This window comes from Hippichthys cyanospilos, chromosome 4 (assembly GCF_059441005.1).
Source record: "Hippichthys cyanospilos isolate Australia breed blue-spotted pipefish chromosome 4, RoL_Hcya_1.0, whole genome shotgun sequence".
NCBI lineage: Eukaryota > Metazoa > Chordata > Actinopteri > Syngnathiformes > Syngnathidae > Hippichthys > Hippichthys cyanospilos.
The window spans coordinates 17,729,265-17,751,423 of record NC_142372.1 but is presented as its reverse complement, the minus strand read 5'-3'; the positions used below and the strand labels follow the sequence as shown (position 1 = coordinate 17,751,423).

Sequence of the window (22,159 nt, the reverse complement as noted above, 5' to 3'; positions counted from 1 at the left end):
CTCTTGTACAGGGCCATAATTTGTAAGCAAACTAAGACATCATAACAATGAACTTCCATTGCAGGTTGCAGCATAAGGGCTTTGTGTGTGTGTGTGTGTGTGCGTGCATGCACACCGTTGTAACGAATTTTGGACAAGTGCTCAAGATAATGGATGAATTGATGGATGGATGGAACATTACCTTCTCCCTCCTGTTTACTTTCAGTGTATTTCCACTGTAAACCACAAGATGGTGGCACACTGTTTTGGTTGACTACATTTGAAAGAAAGAAAAGTGTAATTTAGCACGGTTTTTGCTGAGGATCATTGAATGACAAATCTTTACTCCTGCTAGTGATGCGTACATAAAAACACAGCAGCAAGTTTTTTTTTTTTTTTTTTTTTTTTTTTTTTTATAATGTACATCTTTGGGGCTATCATACAATTTTGGTAATTTGGAAAATGAATTTGGTATTTTAAAATGTCATTTCTATATCTCAAATTTTAGTTGTAGCGTTTTGTAACCCGAGTGCTGCATTGGAGGGGTATGTTTTTATTTCGGTATTATTGCTATTTGTAACTTTTGTGCGTTACAAGCGAATACTGTTGAATTGATTAAAGGTTTTAAACATACGCTTTTATTGTGAAAGGCCAAGCTAGTACCGGAATTGTGTGCGGTTATTCGTTGAGCTCCCGCTGCCTGGTCAAACCTCCCCTAGCCGCCTAGCAAGCGAAGAAGACGCTGGATAGAAATGGCGGTGACGGCGAGTCCCACGGCATGAGGTTGCTTAACGACTTTTACATGGATCGGAGACATCTGACTGCTGGGGAAATGACATCGACGTCCAAGTAGGACACCCGTCAAGGCGGCCACCGCTGAGATACAAAGTCGTTTCCCCGGGAGAATTTTCGTCTTGTCCGACGAGGAGAGCAAATCTCACCGGGAGCATGGCTTCTTACGGCAACCAGGTAGTTAGCTAGCTAACGTTCCTTTAAGACCTCACGGTCGCACGAACGATCGATCAACAGTTTAATTTCCAGCAGTCCCGTTAAAGCTGCAAACGAGCCGCTCGCCCCGTGGATGGTAATCATAACATTGCTCCCGTTGTCATTGAAAGTGTCGGGAGTGTCGAAAAGTGCTTGCTAATACCTCCACTAAGCCTCATTGAAAGAGCACACCAGCAAGCATGGTGAGCTAACAGGCCCCACGTTGTTTTCGTCCAAGGTGGTTAGACGGATTTCTCAATGCCCGTGGGAATGACTTGCATGACTTTGTTCCTACTCGTTGTTATACTTTGGACGACGAGGGTCCAAGGGTGACCACTATTTATTCCTAGAGTCAAGTGACAGCGAAAAAGTGCTGCGTGTTTGCATGGCCCACCTGCTCTCGCTAGCAAGGGGCCTTCCCCGAGTGCATGCCGTCTGAAACACATTTTCTCTTCATTATGCCATAGAAAGGGACGTTTTGTATTTCGTCTGGTAGATCGGTGTCCTATTCAAACACCACTTTATTTTACGAGTACACATTTCCGTTGACATTTCTGCTAGACAGCGAGGAGCTTTGCACAGGTTGAACGTTCTCAATTGTTCGATAAAGCATCTGATTAGCGCCTTGAATTGCGACAGTTGAACTGTCTAAAAGTTTTTGACATTTTTTCTTATTTAAGGACAGGGCCTCAAGCCATGGTTGTCGCTGTAGAAGGTGTAGGGGAGGGGCGATTTGCTCAAGTGAACGCATGGCAGCTCTGAACTTTATTCGGGTTAGTCGAGGCAACGGTTAAATCGAAACAAGGTCTATTTGTCCAAATTGACACCGCGTTCCCGATTGCGAGTTAACCACGGTGGTTAGGATCAGATGAGTTGAAGCAGTTGCTGTGTTTCCAGGGAGCATCATTTGGCCCTGATTCAGCAAAATTATCGACATCTATTACATGGCATCTTAACAGGTTTGCGCCCCAAGGCCTCAATTTTAGTCATTTAATGATCAAGATTAAGAAAAAAACGATAACAAAAGCTAACCGATCACTGATTCAAGCAGAAGATGGACGTATATGTATTTATCATTACTTAAAGAGCGTGCTTATTTACTCTAGTCAACCCTGCCTATTTGTGGGCACTGAGATAATAGCCAAATTTAGTGTATATTTAATAATATAAAGCTTGCTTCAAATTACTGTTTTGAAACTTTGAATTATTAAACAACGGCAGTACAGAGCACCCCTGTATCGAACAAAATTGTTTTTGCTCTTTTGTTTATTTTCATGGATCAGATCACTGAAGTCATTGATGGGGCAACAAACGTTAATTTAATCTGCTGATGCGATCCGACCGACCAGATCTGTGAAGTCTTTTTCAGTTAAAATTTTCACATTCTGTATATGTAAGATTCTGAGGAAGAACACATCCGATATTTAATCAAGCAAGAACAGGTATCAAAAGCTTGAGGCTATTGAAAGATGTCTTTATTTAGTAATGTGACAATACCTCTCAAAATATAGTCTGCCAAAATACAGAGTTTCTGTTCGTATGGCCACTTCAACTAGTACAACTCCCCCAAAATTTTGAGTTACATTGGCACGCTTGAAGAGCAGTGGTCAGTTTGCAATGATGTTGACATTAGAGTTGATGGAATGTGATATTACAGTTTCCTTCCCAGTATGGAATTTAGGATGCTGTTTGGCATGGGAAGGAAGGGTGCAACAGGGTAGCGACAGCAGCAAAGACTTACAGGAGCAACTCCTCTGCCCGAAGATGGTGCTGCGTAGTAGCTGCTGTAGTTGGACCATGATGGGCCCAAGATGCAGCGCCCACCTTTTTGACATAATTCAAGATACAAGAGTTTTATTGGCATATGCATAGTAATACTGTACCACACGTTGACATTCTTATTCTGCTCACTTCCACAAGCAGACTACGTTCCATAATCAAGCAATTAATAAGGTAGGCAAACAGAGTCTGTCTCAGTTTATCCAGTTATAGCACATGACTGCATACACAAAGGCCTCTGCAAATGTTAATTTTTAGTCGAAATATTAAAGTGTTCCTCAGAGTTAAAAAGAAAGATGGATAAAACATAAGATGCTATTAATAAATGGTGGAGCTTCCCCTAGAGTACTCGCCCCACCTGAGCGTCATGTCCGTTGAGTACTGGCATCTTTGGAAGAATAATCTTGGTTTTAAAGGCTACGGCCAGGGAGTTGTACACCAACAAGACAAACATGAACCCCCTTCAGGGGCTACTACTTTGTTGCAAGCTACCTAATTCAATAAGTTTATGAGATTTGATTATCGGTAGCAGTAGAATTGTTTGAATAACAGTGTCGTACGTGTTATTTTACTGATTGTTTCAATTGCTTTTTTTTATGTTGAATTCCCCCCAAAAGTAGAACTTCTAAATTCCTTTATTTTAGAAAAAAATATTTCACATTGTTAGTCCAGAAATGCATCATACATAACTTATGATTCATGTGTATGATACCAGTTTCTGCTTTCAGTTGTTTGTCAAAAGAAAATAAGAAAAAAATGTTGATAAAATGAAAAGATAATCAGAGTGCTTTCACGGAGGACTCCAGAAAATTGATTGTACACACAGCTAAGAGACTGAAATTTCAATGATTTGGATGATTGAGACATATATTATTTAGGCCAGGTTTAACTAGGTCCATAAACTGTTAACTGCCAAGCGTTCTCTGGAAAGGCAACCCCTAGAGCGCCAGCCGATTTTGAGCATTTTGACGCATCTTTCAAGACTGATGGACTATATTGTGTTGTATTACTGTGTACCATATGAAAGATCAGATTCCATTTTTTACCCAGAAAAAGAAAGTAAGATTCTACCTTGTTTTGCTCCTTAGTAATCACTGTTTGAAAATAGGTCATTTGAGTGACACCAAGTTATTTTGGATGAGGAGAATTTTTTTTTTTTTTTTTTGTGGAAAAAATTTGATTTCTACACAAAAGTGACTTTAACACAAATACTGTTTGGGAGCATCGGAAATATCTCATCAGTCCTTCCCTTTGATTAAAAAAAAAAAAAAAACAGTGAAAATGTGTTTTTGATGGAAAAATAGCTATGTTTGTAGCTGCATTACAACACTGCTCGATTGGCATAAATTTAAGGGGAGTGCTGGTCATGAGTGTCATCTATCAATTCATTAAAAAAAATGTAGTTAAGAGTTCTTGTCACTAGCACACAACCCAAGCATTTTACATGGTTAAAATTCTCATCCATGACAATGAAAGAGTTCATTATCAAGCAGTTGTAGATTAATTTGATAATAAAGTAGTTTCTGTGCCTGCAGAGATCATGTCCATTTTGCACATGTTTTTATGTGGCTTATTCTCCACCCTGCTAGGCAGTGGTATTAGTATTGTAGTTTTTTTTTTTTTTTTTTCCAGTCAGTCATCCATGTACCAGAGACATCCTTCTGATAAATGTTTAATCTTCTGTACAAAGTTATCTTTGTGTTGACCATATTTGGCCATGGGTGTTAGTCCCAGCACTGAATTCTTTTCTTCAACTGGTTCTATACCCACATTGGCAGTGGCTTTCTCACTTTCTTTCTCACACCCTCCAGAGTTCATGTTGGGTGATTATTGTCACTGTTATGACAAGACACAAAAATCCAGGCACCTTCTCATTCCAGAGGTTCAAACTAGCTGATTGCTAAATGCTAGCTTGTTCCCTCCCTTTGGTACTGTAGGTGTGCGCACATTGTTGCAGTGGGACTATTTTTAAAGCATATTTTCCTCTGGGCCTGATGAATCTTTAAATGAATGACTTGAAAAGTTTTGATGAAATATATCTTCTCATGAATGTGTGATCCTTTTGTGTGTGTCGTCCTGGCCAAAGTGGTAAAATGATGCAGATGGCTAATTTGCTGTAATCCTCAGTGGAAAGCAGCAGCAGAGGCAGCTTAGCGAGGTACGCGTGGCACGCCTGCAGAGGAAAGCAAAGCAACATTCACCCCGTTGTCATTGCATTAGCCGCCCGAAGCCGTCGGATTACGGCCGGCTATTTGTCGTTTGGCGGAGTGCAATTTCAGCAATGCGGGCCCTCGTGCGGGCCTTGTTTGCAAAGAGTACCATATGCTTGACTTGCACTTTCTTTTTCTGTGTGCCTCTCCATTCACACTCCGCTGTTTCACCGTGACGATTAAACCAGTGACGTTGCTGGTGTCACATTTGCACTTTGATTGCAAGTAAAGATCTTCAATGGGTAAACCTGGAAAAGAACAATAATAATAGCAGTGCAAGCAATGCAAAGTATATTAAGTTTTAGTACAAGTTGCATTGTCCAATTCGAATTGTGTAGAAGTACATGCATCCGCCTATTTTCAAAACCGCATTTTCAATTTGAATCCAGGCCAGTGTGCAGAGCAGAAATATACATATAATTAACACTAATTGTGTTTTAGGTATATAGTATAGCATGATTTTACCTGTCTGGTCCGTTTGAGGATAGATTTTACTCCATGCGTCCCCTCAGCCAAAATGAGTTGTACGCCCCAATTTAAGCCATGATAATCTTTATTTAGTCTTTGGATCGCATCATTAAATCAGTTAAGGGAGGTAAGTTGCAGGTTCAGATTTATTTCGGGGACCTATCATCAACCAAGACTCCTCCTTAAATCTATACTAGATTAAAACTTTTTTTTTTTTTTTAAATGAATCGAGAAGAAGCGACTATTGCTCTGTTTTTATATGGTGGACATTGTAATTTGTAGACAGACAAACCTAGCGAACTCATCATGGCTTTTATCGTGTTCTAGGTTTATGTTTAACCCGGCATGACTCAGCACTTCCCAGTTGCTTTAGCTTTCCTCAGTCTCACTAGAGTTGCTAGTGCTATCAAAATACAATTTCTAATCATCTAGTGTGAGAAGATGATGTCATTCTGTGCTTATTTATTTGGCCTCATTTCAAAGCATTGTCTCTTTGCTTACAATTTGCTAACAAACGTTGCCTCCACATTTAGCTCTTGTTGGTTTTGTCTCTGCAGTATATCTTTGGGGAATTCAGCCCTGATGAGATCAATCAGTTCTTTGTCACTCCACGATGTTACGTCGAGGTAAGGAGGATCAACATTGTTTCAGAAATTGATTTTGTGAGGAGGAAATGTTTCTTGATTTACTTAAGATTTTATATATAGTCACAAATTAAAAAAAATTAAAAAAAAAGTCCCAGCCCGGAAAAGTCATGGCACACAAGCAAACAAACATTTCATATAATGATCTCCTAGTTTGTGTGTGTATAAATAATAATCACGATTATTTGGTCAATATTGAGATCATAATTATTCATCATGTTTGGTTAAACATGTCTGTTATTTTTTTAAACAAGCACTATATAAACAAGTGTTCAAGGTGTGATACTTACAAATAATAATAGTAAACTAAATTATATAATAATTGGTCGCAAAAACTTGGCACACAGAGCAAATCAGCTAACTTACTTGCTGAGTGCAAACCAATGAAAAAATTAAGCCCACATAGAAACAAGCACATTATTTACTTTTGAGCAAATTCTAATCAATTAGCAGTGAAAATGTCATTTTAGGTCATTTCAAACCAAATTTATTCCAAATTTTTGCCAATCGTATTTTTCAAAATGGGTCTCAATTGACAGCTAACACTATAAATATTAGGAATCAGGTGAGAAACAATGCCGTTTCACACTGCTAAATTATAAATTAGGGTGAGAAAATAATATGCGTTTGTCATGCAAAGATGTAGGAACCATTGCCCCCTGGTGGTAGTGCTTGATTTGACTTGAAATTAAAAAAAAAAAGTTGCTTGACTTTTTAAATGTTAAAATCGCCGTGGATCAGCTTAATTAATTGTGGCAGCCAATGTCGTAATTGCGATTAAAACTTGATTAATTGTGCAGCCCTAGTTGTGCTGCTTGTCAATAAAATGTTACATAATTTTCACTCCAATTAAACAGATAACACCTTGACGACCTCACACTTGGAAATTGCTCCATTCATCCATTTTATAGAGCCGCTTATCCTCCTCTGTATCTATTTTTTTTGTTTTATTATGAATCTGTTGTACTTTTTGTATTTTTTTTTTATTGTAATCACGCTAATGTGGACTTTCCCTCTCCTTTTACAGCTTCCACCATTCAACGACAAAGCGCTGTGTGTCAGTCAGTCTCTTGGTATGCACATTAACCTCATACTTTTCACTTTTCTTTGATTGTATTTGATGTCGTTTACAGCTTACAACATAAACAAGTACACCAACAGATTTGTTAGAAACCCTTGAGGGTTGTTTTTGTTTTGTTTTTTGGAAACATTTTTCCCATGGTACATATGACAACAAAGACCTGCACATATAAAAGTAGTACACTTTGGCTGTTCAGCAAAGCAAAAGTTTTAGAAAACAAAATGTATTTCAGATTAAATCAACCACAGGTGAGTCTAAACTGCATCAATATTTTGAAACGTTTCATCCGATTCCTGAGAAATTGAAGGACATTTTACTTTTCAATTTATGATGAGCATGTAATCTCCTACAAGACTTATCACACTGTGTCAAAACAGGCTTTGAATTTCTATTTGTATCCCAGACCCAGGCTAAGATTATGTCACCATACTAGGAAGAGATACATTTTGAGCATACGTCTGTACAAAAATATATTAGCAAAATAAGATACCGGTACAGCTTTTCTTTAAATAATATTTTAAGAGAAATCCTAATGTAAAACCTCCAATTGAGAGCATTTTTTTTAAAGACACATGCACATGATTGTTGTTTAACTTGATTTGTATTGACTATTTAGGAGGTTACTGCACTCCTGCTGTACCATATATAATGGAGTCAATGGGACTGCAGGGTTGCGGTGAGTGGAGGAGCCCCACACAATGTGGCCTGACTCGCTGCTGTGCGTTTTGCTGTCAAAACTAAAAAGAAAAAAAAAGAAAGAATCTAGCCTTGATAACTGGTGGCTTCCTAAACCTTACGCCTGTATTCTTTTTCTTGCCTGTTGGTCAAATCTGTAGAGCTTTGCATGCTCAAGATCCTGTTTTGTATCTTATCTTCTCTTGCATCAAAATGCATTTCACCTCTTCAAAGGCCCCAAGGTGATTTTCCATCTCTTTGGAAAGAATTGAATCTAACAAATTTACTTATTGACTGAGCGTTTTTTTTTTTTTTTTTTTTTTTTTGGGGGGGGGGGGGGTGTTTCTAACACCTGTTGTTTAGGTTCAACTGCATAGTACAATTAAGGCTTGTGATTTGAGTCCAACTAACAGAGTGGGACTTAATTTTTATCTGAGCAGTAACTGCAGTCTTCACGCCCTGTTGACCACTGGAGGACACTGATCTGTGTACTTTGCGTTACCAGTTTGCTTAGTCATTATAATGAAGCCGTTTTTCTAATTTGCACGCACTAATATTTCCTGTTTGTTCACTTTTTCATTTCGTGCATCACATTTACACGGCGAACATGCAGTACATTCTAACTTTGGACCCGCACATTGTGAATGACGTGTTTGTGACTTGGAAAACAATTTATCAACAAATCTGAAGTAAATTTATATTGAGTATATTCAAAACACTTGCCATCATTGATAGGTTAACCTGCTTTGTATTGACAAAATGTGCAACAGTCCTCCAGCACCACTTCCCCCTAAAGAAATACATCTTTTTTCCCCCCCTTTTTTTCTACACGTTCTGAAATACCTTAAAGCTTTCCAGACAGTGCTTTTTCTTTGGGTCAGAGAAAAAAAAATACATTTACAGCAGTATCTCATTAAATTTGAAAATTGCTGCAAAGAATGAATGCATGAATCATAAGTACCGTAATAAAAGTTCTTTTAATGTTTTCCTCCTTTAAGCAATTGGCGTTTGAAAGCAAATCATTGTTGGTGAATCATTGTAGCGAAAGAAAATATAACAATACCCAGTGTTCTTTTTCTTTGAATGAATACATAAGTGCAGCTTTCTCGCGCAATTATGACTTTTTTGTGTCGTATTATATTGCCCCCTGCTGGCCATATAGCATATTTTCAGAATACCTTTTATGAATGTTTTTGGCAAACACAACAATAACAAATCAAGCAAGACTTATCTTGCCTCACTAAAAACGTAGCTGAAGCTCTAACAATATATATATTTTTAACAGGCATACTATCTGGTGTCTCTATTGATATCTTAACAGCAAGTTTAAAATGACAAACTAATGTGCTATATTTGTGTAATGATATCCTAGATCTTTTTATAGAGAATTTGGTATTTTCATTGGCGGTAAACTAATGATCAAAATACAATAAATAAAACAAAATAATAGAGCCTCCTTCACCATTAATTCAGTTTCTGAATTGAATGACGGGACTGACTCAATTTACAATATTCAAATTTATTGAGATGCTTCTGAAGCTATGCCAGGTTTCATAATCTGGCTATATAATTTTTGTGTATTTTCCTGGGCCGAATCCTGTATTTGAAGTTTCAATTTATTCATATTCAACATTCATCTATAAATGTACCTAATTGATTTGTATGTCTGTATAATGTTATTGCAGGAGATGACTATCAGCGCATTAAGTTTGGTGTTGATGAGGTCATGGACTCTAAGCCCGGCGGCATCGCGAACGACTCTTTGTACAAAGTGTCGAGCACGCTGAATCCGCAGGCTCCTGAGTTCATCCTGGGCTGCCAGTCAGCCCAGAAGCCCCAACAGACGACCACTCGGGCAGGCGGCACCCCAGACGGATGCCATTTCAACTCCGAAAACGGGCCTGACTCTGAGGCCTTGGACAATCATCAGGTGTGCCAGGACATGGACGGGCTGCCTGGTGGCCTGGCACAGCGAGAGAGAAAAAAAAAGAAAAAGCGCCCCCCAGGGTACTACAACTACCTGGACCCCTCAGCCGGCTGTAAAAACAACAACAGTAGTAGCAGCAGCGCTGCAGATGAGACGCCTGTGACGGCGCTTGTTAACGGACATTCACTCGGCAACTCGCAACACAGTGCCGAGGAGGCGGACTGTAAGATTTTATCGGGAACTGGCGCATCCACTCCAAATGTAGTCACCACAGCGACGGCTGCTCTGACGACCACAACCACTGCCAAACAGAGGACTTGTGATAGCCCTGATAACTTGTCGTCGGACTTAAAAAGCGGGGTCACCTCTTTATCAGAGGCGACTTGCCCCTCTTTGTCCTCATGTCAAAGCAGAAGCATGACCGAGGGACCAAGGACTGCGAATGAGCAGCCAGATCATTTGGCTCCACAGAGCCTCAAACCTTCTGATAGTCCACAGAGCCCCCGCTCCAAGTCACCAATTCCTGCCTCTGCTGCTACGACTACTGTACAGGAGGGAGACGAGGTGCCAGAGAGCAATGGCTTGGCGGAGTCCGCCACTCCTGTCAGTGCAGATGGACACAAGGACGACTGCGAGAGTGACGATTTGACCCAGCGGGTCCCGACGCTCTGCGCTTCGGAAACGGTGACGGCAGAGTCGTCACATTTGCCCGCACTTCCAGCCGCGGCTCCTGCCAACCCCCCCAAGTCTTGGGCCAGTCTCTTCCACAACTCGAAGCCACTTCCTGGCAGCCCTCCGGCCTTTGTGGAGGTTAAGAATGCTGTGGAAGCCGTTGCCCCTCCCCTCCTGACACTAGAGACACCCGAGGAGAATCCCGTCGAGGTCAAAGAAGGCCCTGTCCATGTGTCAGAGGACCCTCTGGCTCCTAAGCTTGCAGGTATTTTCTGAAGATGGATCAAGTTGCTGCTGTCCAAAATGTACCCTCTACAAAAAGTTGTTTCAACATTGAGACAGTTTTCTTGATATCAAAATTAGAGTCCATGCTCTAGCAGGGCTGCACAATACATCAGATTTTAATAGTGATTTTTGCTGCCTCTATTAAATTGGCCTACAAGTAACTCATTCACTGCCATTGGTAGCTACAGATGTTAATGATCCATTTTAACCGGCCTGGCAATGAACGAATGAAAGGTAAAATGCGCACACATCGATGCTACTTTTCTAATCACGCACTTTCTCAACCAGTCAGTCAGTCAGTCAGTCAGTCAGTCAACATCTATTTATTTTTAACATTTATTGGAAAATATTAAAGCCTTCAGTCAAACGTTTTTTTTTTTTTTTTTTTTTAAGATTTAGAATTTTAATTTACATAACCACAATTACAATTTTGATCAAAATTATTAGCATCATTTTGACCATAGTACTTCAGCTGTATTTACAAGAACATTTTGTCTTCAGGAGTAACAATTTAGCGCACCAAAAGAATGCTTGCTTAACTATTGATATTTTTCCATCGTTGCCTTCTTCTACTATGTGACATGTCTGCGCATGAATAGAACACCTTGGAGTACCACAGTAGAAGTACAACATGTTATTTCTAAGACAGACTGCACTGGTTGACATTCTTTTGCTACTAAATGGTAAATGGTATACTTTATTCTACATTATATTATTATATTGTAATTTAGTTTTTATAGTACAAGTACTACCTATGAATAGTAATACTTTGTAATCTTACTGTTAGTACTAGTGGCATGCTTAGGCAAATACAGCTTAGCACACTATTGAGTGAGTCTTAGTTGTAAGGTTCCCCCCTTAATTATTGTATGACCTATCTGCCCTCTTGTGGGACAACATTGGTATACTAGTAGGGAAATGATAAACTATTTAATCTGTTTTTTCTAATGCTGCTCATGAAGGTATTAGTTTATGCTGCTAAGAGTTCTAGTAGCATACTTGAGCATCTATTCAGTCTTCTTCATAGCAATCTTAAGGTATGATTGTTAGTATTGGGACTAAGACTTTGAGCCAGATATCAGTGTTAGTACATGAATACGGCTTTCCTTATGACCACACATGATCTAATTAGGATGTTTCATTAAGAAATGTAAATTCTTTTTTGGCCACTTGATGGCAGTGTTTATCCAAATATAATCAGCTGCCAAGTCATAACGAACCTTGAGAAAAAAAAGTATTGGGGAGGGCGTCTTTTAACAGGTGTGTATGATGAAGGAGATGCTTAGTCTCCTCATTTATAGCGATAGGAAACGTAACAAGGAAGATATAGAGAAACAACTAGCACTTTTTATGGAGTTTTTGTTGTCCACTCTTGATGTTGTGATTGCATTGCAGGTCATAGCGTTTTTGTCCCTGTCATGCCTATTTTTGTCGCATTTTTTTGGGACGAGACAACGTTCGGCAAACAAGGAAATGTGTGCTCGTGTTTGTTTTTTTGTTATTAGATTCCTCATCTGGAGTGTTGTTAAAATCGAAAAGGCTCACATGGCTCTAATTTTACTCTGATACTAAAGACCATATTTGTAGTAATTAACATGAATACAGAACTTAAGTTGTTTACTTGCTTCCAATTTTTCACGACAGTGTGGCAAAGCAAATTATTTTTGTGAATGTGTTGTACTTATTTTGATGCGTATGGGTTTTTTTTTAAAGTGAGCAGTTTTTCTTTACTTATGAATTGCTGTTATCATTAAAAACTAGAATTTGGAAGAGGCGGCATAAACGATCCAATCCTAAACAATGTCACCCTGTCCACGTTACCATGGGAGCTGTGTTGTGATGACAGTCTCCCTTCCTAGGCGTGGTACAGCATAACCTTGCTCCTGTTCACACGTCTCTTAAGTTGCTGTATCAAGAGACCCGGCTGGAAGAAGGAACATGTTACAATTTGATTGAACGATACTTATAAATGTGAAAATGCATAATACTTAAAAATTTGAAATTGAGCCTTGTTTTTTTTGTTTATTTGTTTGCTTTTGAATCCCCAGAACATATTGAGAATGTGAAGTTGATACATAAACCAGTATCTTTGCAGCCGAGAGGACTCGTCAACAAAGGAAACTGGTGCTACATTAACGCTGTATCCTTTCGCCACCTTAGTTTACAAATGTGACCCGATGGCAGCGATGTGTTTAAAAAAAAAAAAAAAAAAAAACTATGCACAAAAGAGAAAATATATCTAAGTCCTGTAGTCCTTTTATCTCTTAGACCAGACCATCAGTCTGTTTTTAGTAAATTGAGATAAGTGTCAGTGTTTCAATTATAAAATGTGTCTTAAGCTCAAAGTTTGAGAAACGATTAATTATTCATCAGGCATTTTTATTTTTTCATCCTACCAGTTTTTCTTTCCTGACTCAATGCCCTCAGACTCTCCAGGCCCTCATTGCATGTCCTCCCATGTACCACCTTATGAAATCCATTCCGCTTTACAGTGAAACACAGAGACCATGCACCTCAACACCCATGATAGACAACTTGTGAGTAACATTAACATCCTCCTATGGTGTTGACGCTGTGTTTTGCTGACTGGTCATCTTTTGTGTCTTACTAGTGTGAAGCTGGTGAATGAATTCACAAACATGCCGGTGCCTCTTAAACCCAAAGCAGGTAAGCCTTTCCCTGAAGATGGTTTGATTTAATTTGTTCTCTTTGCAACACTGATCCAAAGTGTTGTCTGCAGCTCTTGGTGATAAGCTGGTGAAAGACATTCGACCAGGCGTCCCTTTTGAGCCAACTTATATCTACAGACTCCTCACGCTCATCAAGTCCAGTCTCTCGGAAAAGGTAGGCGGCTTCAAGATCTGTGACTTACTTTTTTTTGCATGTTTGCTTTTTTTTTTTTTTTCTTCATGATCTCTTGAACACAGAGTACCGGAAGCCAATGTTCCTAGTTTTCCGAAATGCACATTTTGAATTAGAATTGACAACACATGGAAATATAAGCATTTAATGTGCTGAATCCAGCAATTCCCCAAAGGTATTTTTTGCAAATTGTGTGAAAACACATCCAATTCAAAGTGTCTATGTGTACGCACACACACACACCTTGACTCAAGATTTTTCTATGATGTAGGCATTCTTCATGCTTTAATTGGTGGCGATGACGTGTTTGCAGGGTCGACAGGAAGACGCAGAGGAGTATCTTGGCTTCATTTTAAACGGGCTCCATGAGGAGATGCTGGCTTTGAAAAAACTAATCTCGCCTCAGGAAGAGAGTAAGCATCTTTGACAGACACGATTCACCTGGCACAATATATAAAATTACTGTCGGAGCTGCTCAATTGACAGGACGATGCGGTGGCGGTTTTTAGTAAATAGGCACACGCATGCGATCATTTTTCTCTCGTTTGTTTTGAGCAGAAGCCCCCACAGCCAACGGCCCAGAATCCCAACCAGGTGTGGAGGAAGACCACGCCGACAAGGACGAGGAGGGGAGCGAGGACGAGTGGGAGCAAGTTGGCCCTCGCAACAAGACGTCCATCACTCGCCAAGCCGACTTTGTCCGCACGCCCATCACTGACATATTTGGAGGACACATTCGGTACGCGGACCGAACAAATACCAAAATAGCGGCGCTTCTGTGAATGTCTCATGAGAGAGATGGCGTGTGGTGTCCTCCCACAGACACACTTAACCTCTGGCCTGCTTGAAAGGCAAAACCCAGCGTGGGCGAAGCTGGCCTTAATAACATGTTCTATGAGCTCCTGGTCTGGCACACACTACATTATTTTCTCAACATTGTTTGGAAGTATAAAAATAGGATACAGGGGGTGTATGTCTGTCTGCCCATTTGCCCTCTACGGTTATTTTGGGCACTTAGTAAACGTAAGTGTAAGTGTAATATGTTGCCCGTTTTTGAGCATGTTAAAAATCCCCTTATTTAATTTGCTCTTAATTTCAAGAGAAAAATGTACCCTTCCTGTCGGCATTAAATTAGCTTTGCTATTTAAAAATCCCCTTATTTAATTTGCTCTTAATTTCAAGAGAAAAATGTACTCGTCGGCATTAAATCAGCTTTGCTATATCCTGTTAAAACCTCTTCAAGGCCCTTCATGTATCACCATATGAGAAGCATTGCTTTAGATGTATTGATAATGTCAACCAGAAAGACAAATCCTCAATGACCTGAGTTTTTTTTTTTTTTCTTGTTGTGTTTTGCTTTGTGCGTCAGGTCTGTGGTGTATCAACAGAACTCCAAGGAGTCAGCCACACTGCAGCCCTTCTTCACGCTGCAGCTCGATATCCAGTCTGAGAAGGTCCGCACGGTCCAGGAGGCCCTGGAAACGCTCGTTGCCCGAGAGTCAGTCCAGGGCTACACTTCCAAAAGCAAGCAGGAGGTATGAAAGGAGTACCGCATGTGGATTCTCCACGCTGTTAAGACATCACTTTTTGCTGGTACTATTCTTGGCTTGCGCACAGTGTTTTAATTGGCTCATTTGTTAGAAAGACAAGAATGCAACATCCTTTCCAACCAGTTCTTTGGTCATTTTTCATCAGAGTGGCTGTGATTTGTTGTTGTATTCTGTTCCGAAACATATGGCGGGTTTTGGTGGGGGGCTGCTAAAGGTTATCTTCACTTTGGATTGACTTCAGTCTGCTGTAATGTTGTGTGTTCAACGCCTCCAAAACCCCAAATGATTTACAAGTCACTTGGCGAGATCGAAATGTTCTGTTCTCTCGTGTCGCGTCCTCGCTTATTTGCCACACTTTTTATTGGGTTCCATACTCATAAATCAGCTTCACCCCAAACTGTTTTGATGGTCTGAGACTTATCTTGTTACACCTACAATTAGTCGTGATTGTTCACACTTTTCTACCTTGTCAGATTGAGGTCAGTCGGAGGGTAACTCTGGAGGAACTGCCCCCTGTCCTCGTGCTCCATCTCAAGAGATTTGTCTTTGAGAAGACGGGAGGCTGTCAGAAACTCAACAAGATCATAGAGTACCCGGTTGACCTGGAAATAAGCAAAGGTATGACTGTTTTAAGGGACCACCGCCCTAGTAAAACATTTTTATTGTAAGTTTTATTTGTCAGACACCTCAATAAATCAAAAGCTTTTATATTGTACGAATCTTGAATTTAAATAGTTGTCGCAAAATTTTGTTTCCGCACCTATTTTCGAGTACTGCTGTTCATTTTAGTGTTTGCCAATAAGCACATCAATAGAACAGGATGTAGGGCGCTTCTGCATTTGTTTAGAAGGGGCAGTTAGCAGCTCCTAAATCCTAGTCGCCGCTGCCAGGGCAGAACAATATATCATTTTGGGACTAAAGTCGCAGCCTCCAACAACTTGATTTCAGTATACAGACTTTTTTTCCCCTTAAAGGCTCTTATCTTTACTCAAGGAAGTCATCTTTTCAATGCTCTCTGCGCTAAACTAGCGTGTGCTGCAGCAGCACGTACTTACATTTACACGTTGTGTCAGTCCATGCACACAGCAGCAGCAAAACGGCTGTGTCATGCTGATTTTTACGACTAGCACCTTTCATCAAAGACAAATGAGGGTTTTCTAAGCATGCCGATCCCCACTGTGAAAAAAAAAAAAATACAGAGCATGGAAATAACCAAAATAAAGTGTACAATAGACTTTCCACAGAAGTCTGGCCAGAACCGCCTTCCGGTGGAGAGCCAAGAGCTTTGAGTACCAAATTTTGTGACAACATTAATTCATATCTAGGTTTAAAACAAGACGTCCGTTACATCAGTAATTTAGCGCATGCGCGAACAGCAGACAAGACGTAAGCCATGACAAAGGGCTCAAAGTCATAAGTCAATTAAATATCAGTAGAGTACAGAATTGAGATTTACACAATAATTTGTCTCATCTTTAATCTTTTTAATGTTAGTTTACATGAAAATCTAAATAAAAGCAAGCAGAGAAAATAAGGAAAGACACCTTTTGACTCTTTACAACAGGAAATATTTACCTTTTCACATTTAAGTAACGCGATGATAAAAACCTTGACCCTTTTACTCTCATTAATACTGCTAAGACCAAAATATCCAATTAATGCTATGCTATGACTTTATTCTCAGTTTCTGAAGCACTTAAGCCTCAAGCAAAAATGTGTTGGGAAACATTTATATAGTTTAAAATAAAATGTATTTTACCCACTCTGTCACATAATTGCATATTTTTACATAGCGGCAAGTTACACAATACTCCTTGCCCGACTTGAAAATATTTGGAAATGATTAAAAAGGACTGCCTCCTCATAAAACCTCTTTAGCTTCTGCATCATTAGAGGAATAGTTTTTAAAGTTGTGATACGTCATGTTTTTAAATGTTGTTTTAAATGCACGTTGTGATTACTGCACCGAAGCTTGATTTAAAAATTAAATAAATGGATAAAAGTCGCATATTGTATCAGAGAAATTGTGATAATTGTGAAAATTGATAAGCCCAATACCCACCCCTTCAGCCCCCACCCTCCCCCCCAAAAAATCATATTTATTTCTTTATTTCTCTGTGAAGCCCTTTGAGACTTCAATGATTCAGGGCTACACAAATAAAATTTGATTGATTGATTGATTGATTTCTTTTAAATTTTTAAGTGTCACTTGCTTACGCTGAACCACAATTCCCTGGAATCATTTGAATCAGGTGTTTTGATTGAAGGTCGATTGAGACATTGAAAACAGACGGCCGAGGAAAGACTGTGATGCAACTGAAAAATGTTTGTCATATCTTGCAGACCTTCTCTCTTCTGGAGTGAGGAGCAAAGTTGTGAAAGGCCAAAGAACGTACAGGCTCTTTGCAGGTGAGTTCTGAGGCTTCATTTGCTCTGAAAATCGCAGCTCTACTATTAATGATTATTTCTATACACTTCACTATTAATCGCCTTGCTGAATTTAAGAAATGAGTGAAGAGGATTTGGAAAACCCATGTGTCGCTTTGTCCCCGGCAGTGGTCTATCACCACGGGAACAGCGCGACGGGCGGTCACTACACCACGGACGTCTTCCACATCGGTCTTAATGGCTGGCTACGCATCGACGACCAGGCCGTGAAGGTGATCAACCAATACCTGGTGGTCAAGCAGATTGCGGAGCGCACCGCTTACCTGCTGTACTACCGGCGCGTTGACTTCTTGGCGGGGCACATACCCACATAAACGCACGCGCGGAGCAGGCGACAAGCATACATGCATACGCTCACACATACATGCCAACACAGCTCCCCTCATCTTACACGTGACACACACATGTGGAACATATGATGAACAGGAACACTGCCTGACTTTGTTCTCTTGCAAGATTTTCCTTCTCTTCCCTCATGTCCTTGCTTCCTCGAGAGCCAGCTTTTCCAGCACCTCTTCCCAAGAGGAGACACAAGTTGCATTCACCATGAATTCCTTGCAACAGCTCGCTCTTCTCTGTGCACCACTGCTGTTTTGTTTTGTTTTTTTCTCCTCAACGCAAACACACAAAAAAGTAAAAGAATAGGCGGTTCAGAAAGAGACTTGAAAACTGGACTGCTGGGGTATCTTCCCTCCACAGAGCTGAACCACCCGCAATTATCAGTGTTGGCCTTTTTCCCAAGGAGAGCCACAATGAAAAGGCCCTAACCAGCATCTTCATCCCAAGTCCGCTCGTATCTTCGTATCCTCTCGCTCATCCGGGTACTGGTTGAGCCCTTAAGCAGCGAGGCCTGGGCTACCTGGAACCTGAAGTCGTCGCTCTCTGGGTCTTTATGTCTACAAAAAGTATCTAAACAAAGTCTTTATTGCGCTTTAGAATTTAAGATAATGAGCTTTCTGTGCACAAAGTATAAACTGATGATTATAATGTGGCAGGCGTATTTGCAAATATTTAGACTAAAATGAAAAAAAAAAACACAAAAAACCCCAACATGCAGTCCTGAAGGACTTTGCTTGTTTTTAGATTGTTTGCACTGGAGATGGCAACTAATCAAAAGATAGAATCCATTGCAAGAGCTGCCCTCGTTTACGTTGTACATTTCCGTTTGATCCGTTTGTTGTCTTTGTGTGTCCAAGTGGCTCGTCGTGCATCCAAGCCACAGCACCCATTCAATTTACCCCCCATCAAAAAAAAAAAAAAAAAAAAAAACAGAAAAAGCTCCGCTGTGGGGATATGTGGTACAGCCTTAGGTTCAATCTGTGATCTTTTCTCCACCCAAACAGGCTAGGGATGTGACATCCCCGCTGTGTGCGGAGTGATGAAAGGTGGGACAGAATATAGGTGCTTGGACACACGCACACACACACACACATGTACCTAAATGGAGATAGCGTTGGCTTTTCTTGAAGATCTTCATTTTTTTTTCTGTAATTCATTTAATGTGATGATTTTTGTTTGTTTAAGCTACTAAAATGTTAGATTTTGTTTCAGTCACTTATTGGATGTCCCATGGTCCTCTGACTTCCGCTTGAGTACGAATTGGATGTTTTAAAAGGAAATGAGACAGGCTAAAGCACAACGAAGAATAAAGATGAAGTAGCTTATTCCGTAGTTTCATTTTCTCTCACTGGCACAACCACTGTCACAACTGCACCCCATTACCCCATATCAAACTGTCATTTAAAGTCTCTGTAAAGTTAAGACAAATAATGATGTCAACAACCTAGGCAAATTTGAATGATTTAAAAAAAAAAAAGAGGTGTTTATGTGACTTCAATTGCCAAGCAGTGGTCTGTTCACAAATATTGTGGACCTGTCCCCTGCATCCGTAAAACCATCCTGAAAAATGGATGCTACTACTTCCAGCCTAAAATGTAATGGCTACAGATACCACCATATTTGGACGTGAAAAATGTCAAGCACAGTGGATGGAATATAGCCCATCAAGGCGTTGGCTTTTGCAGACCGCGCAAAGGTGTGCTAGCCACCAACCAGCTTGCAAGCCACAGGTAAAACAACTCAAAATTGTACCGCATGACTGATAATTTGAGCAACGCTGGGCAATATTTGACACACCCAAAATTATTGTGAAAACTAAAATGGCGATCTCTGAATTTGCTTTAAGCAGTTTCCAACAAGACACCTCCCAAAGTCATCACTTATTTCAAGACCACTTTAGTGTATCGATGTGGTAACGGCATACCACCTTTGTGGGTTTTCAAGTATAAAACATTTGCCAACTAAACCAAAGGACACCATATTGAACTTGCTTGTTTTTGACTTGGGTTGTCTTCATTTCCTGTGCTCAAATTGTGCTGCAAGCGTTGTAGTACTTTCTCCCCAAACTGTGACATAGATCATTTGCATATTTATTCCCCCAAGAAGAAGAATGTCGGGATGTTTGGACTTTGAATTGGACAACGTGAGCTTTGTGACCGCTTCATTGTGTGTCTTGGGTTTGAGTTCCTAACACTGTCTTCTGGGGTTATACAACAATCTCTTGTCTTTTAAATCTCTGGCCTCCGCCGTTCTATTTCATTTGTTGTTCGAATAAAGGATTGTGCAAAAAGCAGTTTGCTAATAATGACATGGAGACAGGCGTCTTGTCATCTTTGAAATGCCCGGTCTCAGCTTGGGACGCGCACCGTCAACATGTGCTGTTTGTAGCAGGTTGGAGACTGCGGTGGGACTGCCTTGCCTCGCAGTGCGCTCGCTCCTGCGGCGTAGCTCGCCTCTGCATAATGGAAAGCAGACCCGTCATTGAAAAATCTGCTTGCTCTGCTTGTTTTCAACCCCTCCTTCCTCACGGTAACTAGGCCGTCCCCGAAAACGTGAGCGCTTTGTTATGTGGCGGATTGTCAACGCTGGTCAAGTAAGTGATACTTGCCTTTGACTACTGTGTGACATTTCTGTACATTAGGACTATGAACTTACTGCAAACATTCCACTGTTCAATGTTTCAATACCTTTTCCTGTGACCGTCCACATTCACCGCTGGGTTCGTCTATAATTTTTTTGGTTCAGTTAGAACGGATATTTAAACATTCCTCTTCATTGTGGTGTTAATATAGTAACTAAGGCTTGCAATGACATCTATCAATTCAACAGAACCTTTCCAACAAACTGGATTTTCTCAAAAGGGAGTGGAAATGGTAGAAATGCAAATGGAAGAGTAACAGAAAAGGGCTGCAGGGCTCTGTAAGAGAACAGCTGTTTTGTGGGCCCACTACAGCAATATTGGACTGCTGCATCGAAAATATTGAAATCAAACTAACTCAGTCCCCGACACCTTTTTAACACATCTTTACGGAATCCAGATGTTCAGTCCCAGATACCAATTTACAAATTCATGTTCGGAAGAAGGAGAAAACGAGTTAAGTTCACCTGAAGCAATTTAGTGTCAGTTTAATCTGAAAGTGCAACAAATTGGTTTGACTGCAGGCTCAGTTAGAGAGTGTATGATGCAATAACGTTTACGTTTGAACTATAGATGTGCTGTTTCTTTTTAAAATTAACGTTAAAAGACGACTAGTTGTGTATCATGATATATTTTAAAGTGAAACGATTCATACGTTAGCATATTTTAAAACAAAAAAATCATTTTCTGGCCCCAACCTTTTTTTTTTACACCTATTATTCTAGTTCTTTTTTCCTCCAGTCTAAGTTCTCTGTAGTAAAAAGAAAAAAAAAAAAAAACTTGAACGTGACCTCATGGCATCACCATGCGGCGTTCCTAATAAAACAAAGGGCCGCAATCCTAAACATACATGAGCGAAGTGACCATGAGGCCCCGTGCTGTCAGTTTTGGGGGTAGATTTGTGACCTTGGGCTCCCGTGCAAAGGACATATTGTACTGTACGCGCTCCAGCAGCTGCTTCCAAATGCGGCGAGGCCTTTCTAATCACGTCAGCATGCGTGTCAGTAGCGTGCTTCCAATGACATTGTGCACGCTTGTGCCAGTGAAGCTGTCAGCCCAAATTCAAGAGCTAGATGAATAATTACAGACTGTTGAAGCCGGTCTTTTCTAATATTCATAGTCGGACCACCATGGCCTTGAAGTTGGCATCTAAGTTGACTCCGAGCGGCCACAAAAAAACCTTCCAAAGTCTCAAATGTACACGAGGAAGCCTGCGGGGGGGGTTCCGACGTATGAAAGCCGAGCAAGTCGTTTATTATAATGGAGCCCATTTTGTTTAAGGAATGTATTCTATCGGAAATGTGAGCTACAGAATGAAACATGTATACCACTACAATACTGCTTAACATGTCCAGAAACAATCAAATGTCGTCTTAATGTTGATGTTATACTTTCACAATGTACATGCGGTTTGTACAAATTCATAATAGCGATGTTTTGTAAGATTTTATATGGCAAAAATGATGTTTGGGTTTCAACTGGTATTTAACCTTCTAATGCAACACCAATCATTTTTGTGTAAGTTGCTCCTTCTCCTTTTGAGGCTGCAAGATCACTTTTTAGCCCGAGTATTTATTGCAATGCTGAAACAAGCGTGTACTGTTAAAGCCTTTCC

The 22,159-nt window shown here is 40.2% G+C and overlaps 1 protein-coding gene across 2 annotated transcripts; it reads left to right on the top strand.

Annotated features, from left to right (window-relative positions):
- The first annotated feature begins 702 nt into the window (after window positions 1–702).
- Window positions 703–20,220, top strand: usp10 (ubiquitin specific peptidase 10). 2 transcript variants are annotated; one of them, XM_088412880.1, is made up of 15 exons: window positions 703–948; window positions 5,981–6,049; window positions 7,095–7,140; window positions 7,765–7,824; window positions 9,509–10,687; window positions 12,756–12,847; window positions 13,135–13,244; window positions 13,319–13,374; window positions 13,448–13,551; window positions 13,883–13,982; window positions 14,128–14,308; window positions 14,939–15,104; window positions 15,593–15,737; window positions 17,463–17,528; window positions 17,676–20,220. In XM_088412880.1, the coding sequence occupies exons 1-15, from the start codon at window positions 928–930 to the stop codon at window positions 17,879–17,881; spliced, it is 2,601 nt and encodes an 866-aa protein (XP_088269006.1). In that variant the 5' UTR covers window positions 703–927; the 3' UTR covers window positions 17,882–20,220. The 2 variants fall into 2 exon arrangements, with proteins under 2 accessions (XP_088269006.1, XP_088269007.1); XM_088412881.1 differs by lacking the exon at window positions 7,765–7,824.
- The last annotated feature ends 1,939 nt before the right edge of the window (window positions 20,221–22,159 follow it).

What these genes read in the sequence shown, in the direction of transcription:
- usp10 (XM_088412880.1), top strand. Translation starts at nt 928, where the DNA reads ATGGCTTCTTACGGCAACCAG. An exon ending in CTCCACGATGTTACGTCGAG is followed by an intron (nt 6,050 to 7,094) that starts GTAAGGAGGATC and finishes CTCCTTTTACAG; the next exon opens with CTTCCACCATTCAACGACAA. An exon ending in ACACCCATGATAGACAACTT is followed by an intron (nt 13,245 to 13,318) that starts GTGAGTAACATT and finishes GTGTCTTACTAG; the next exon opens with TGTGAAGCTGGTGAATGAAT.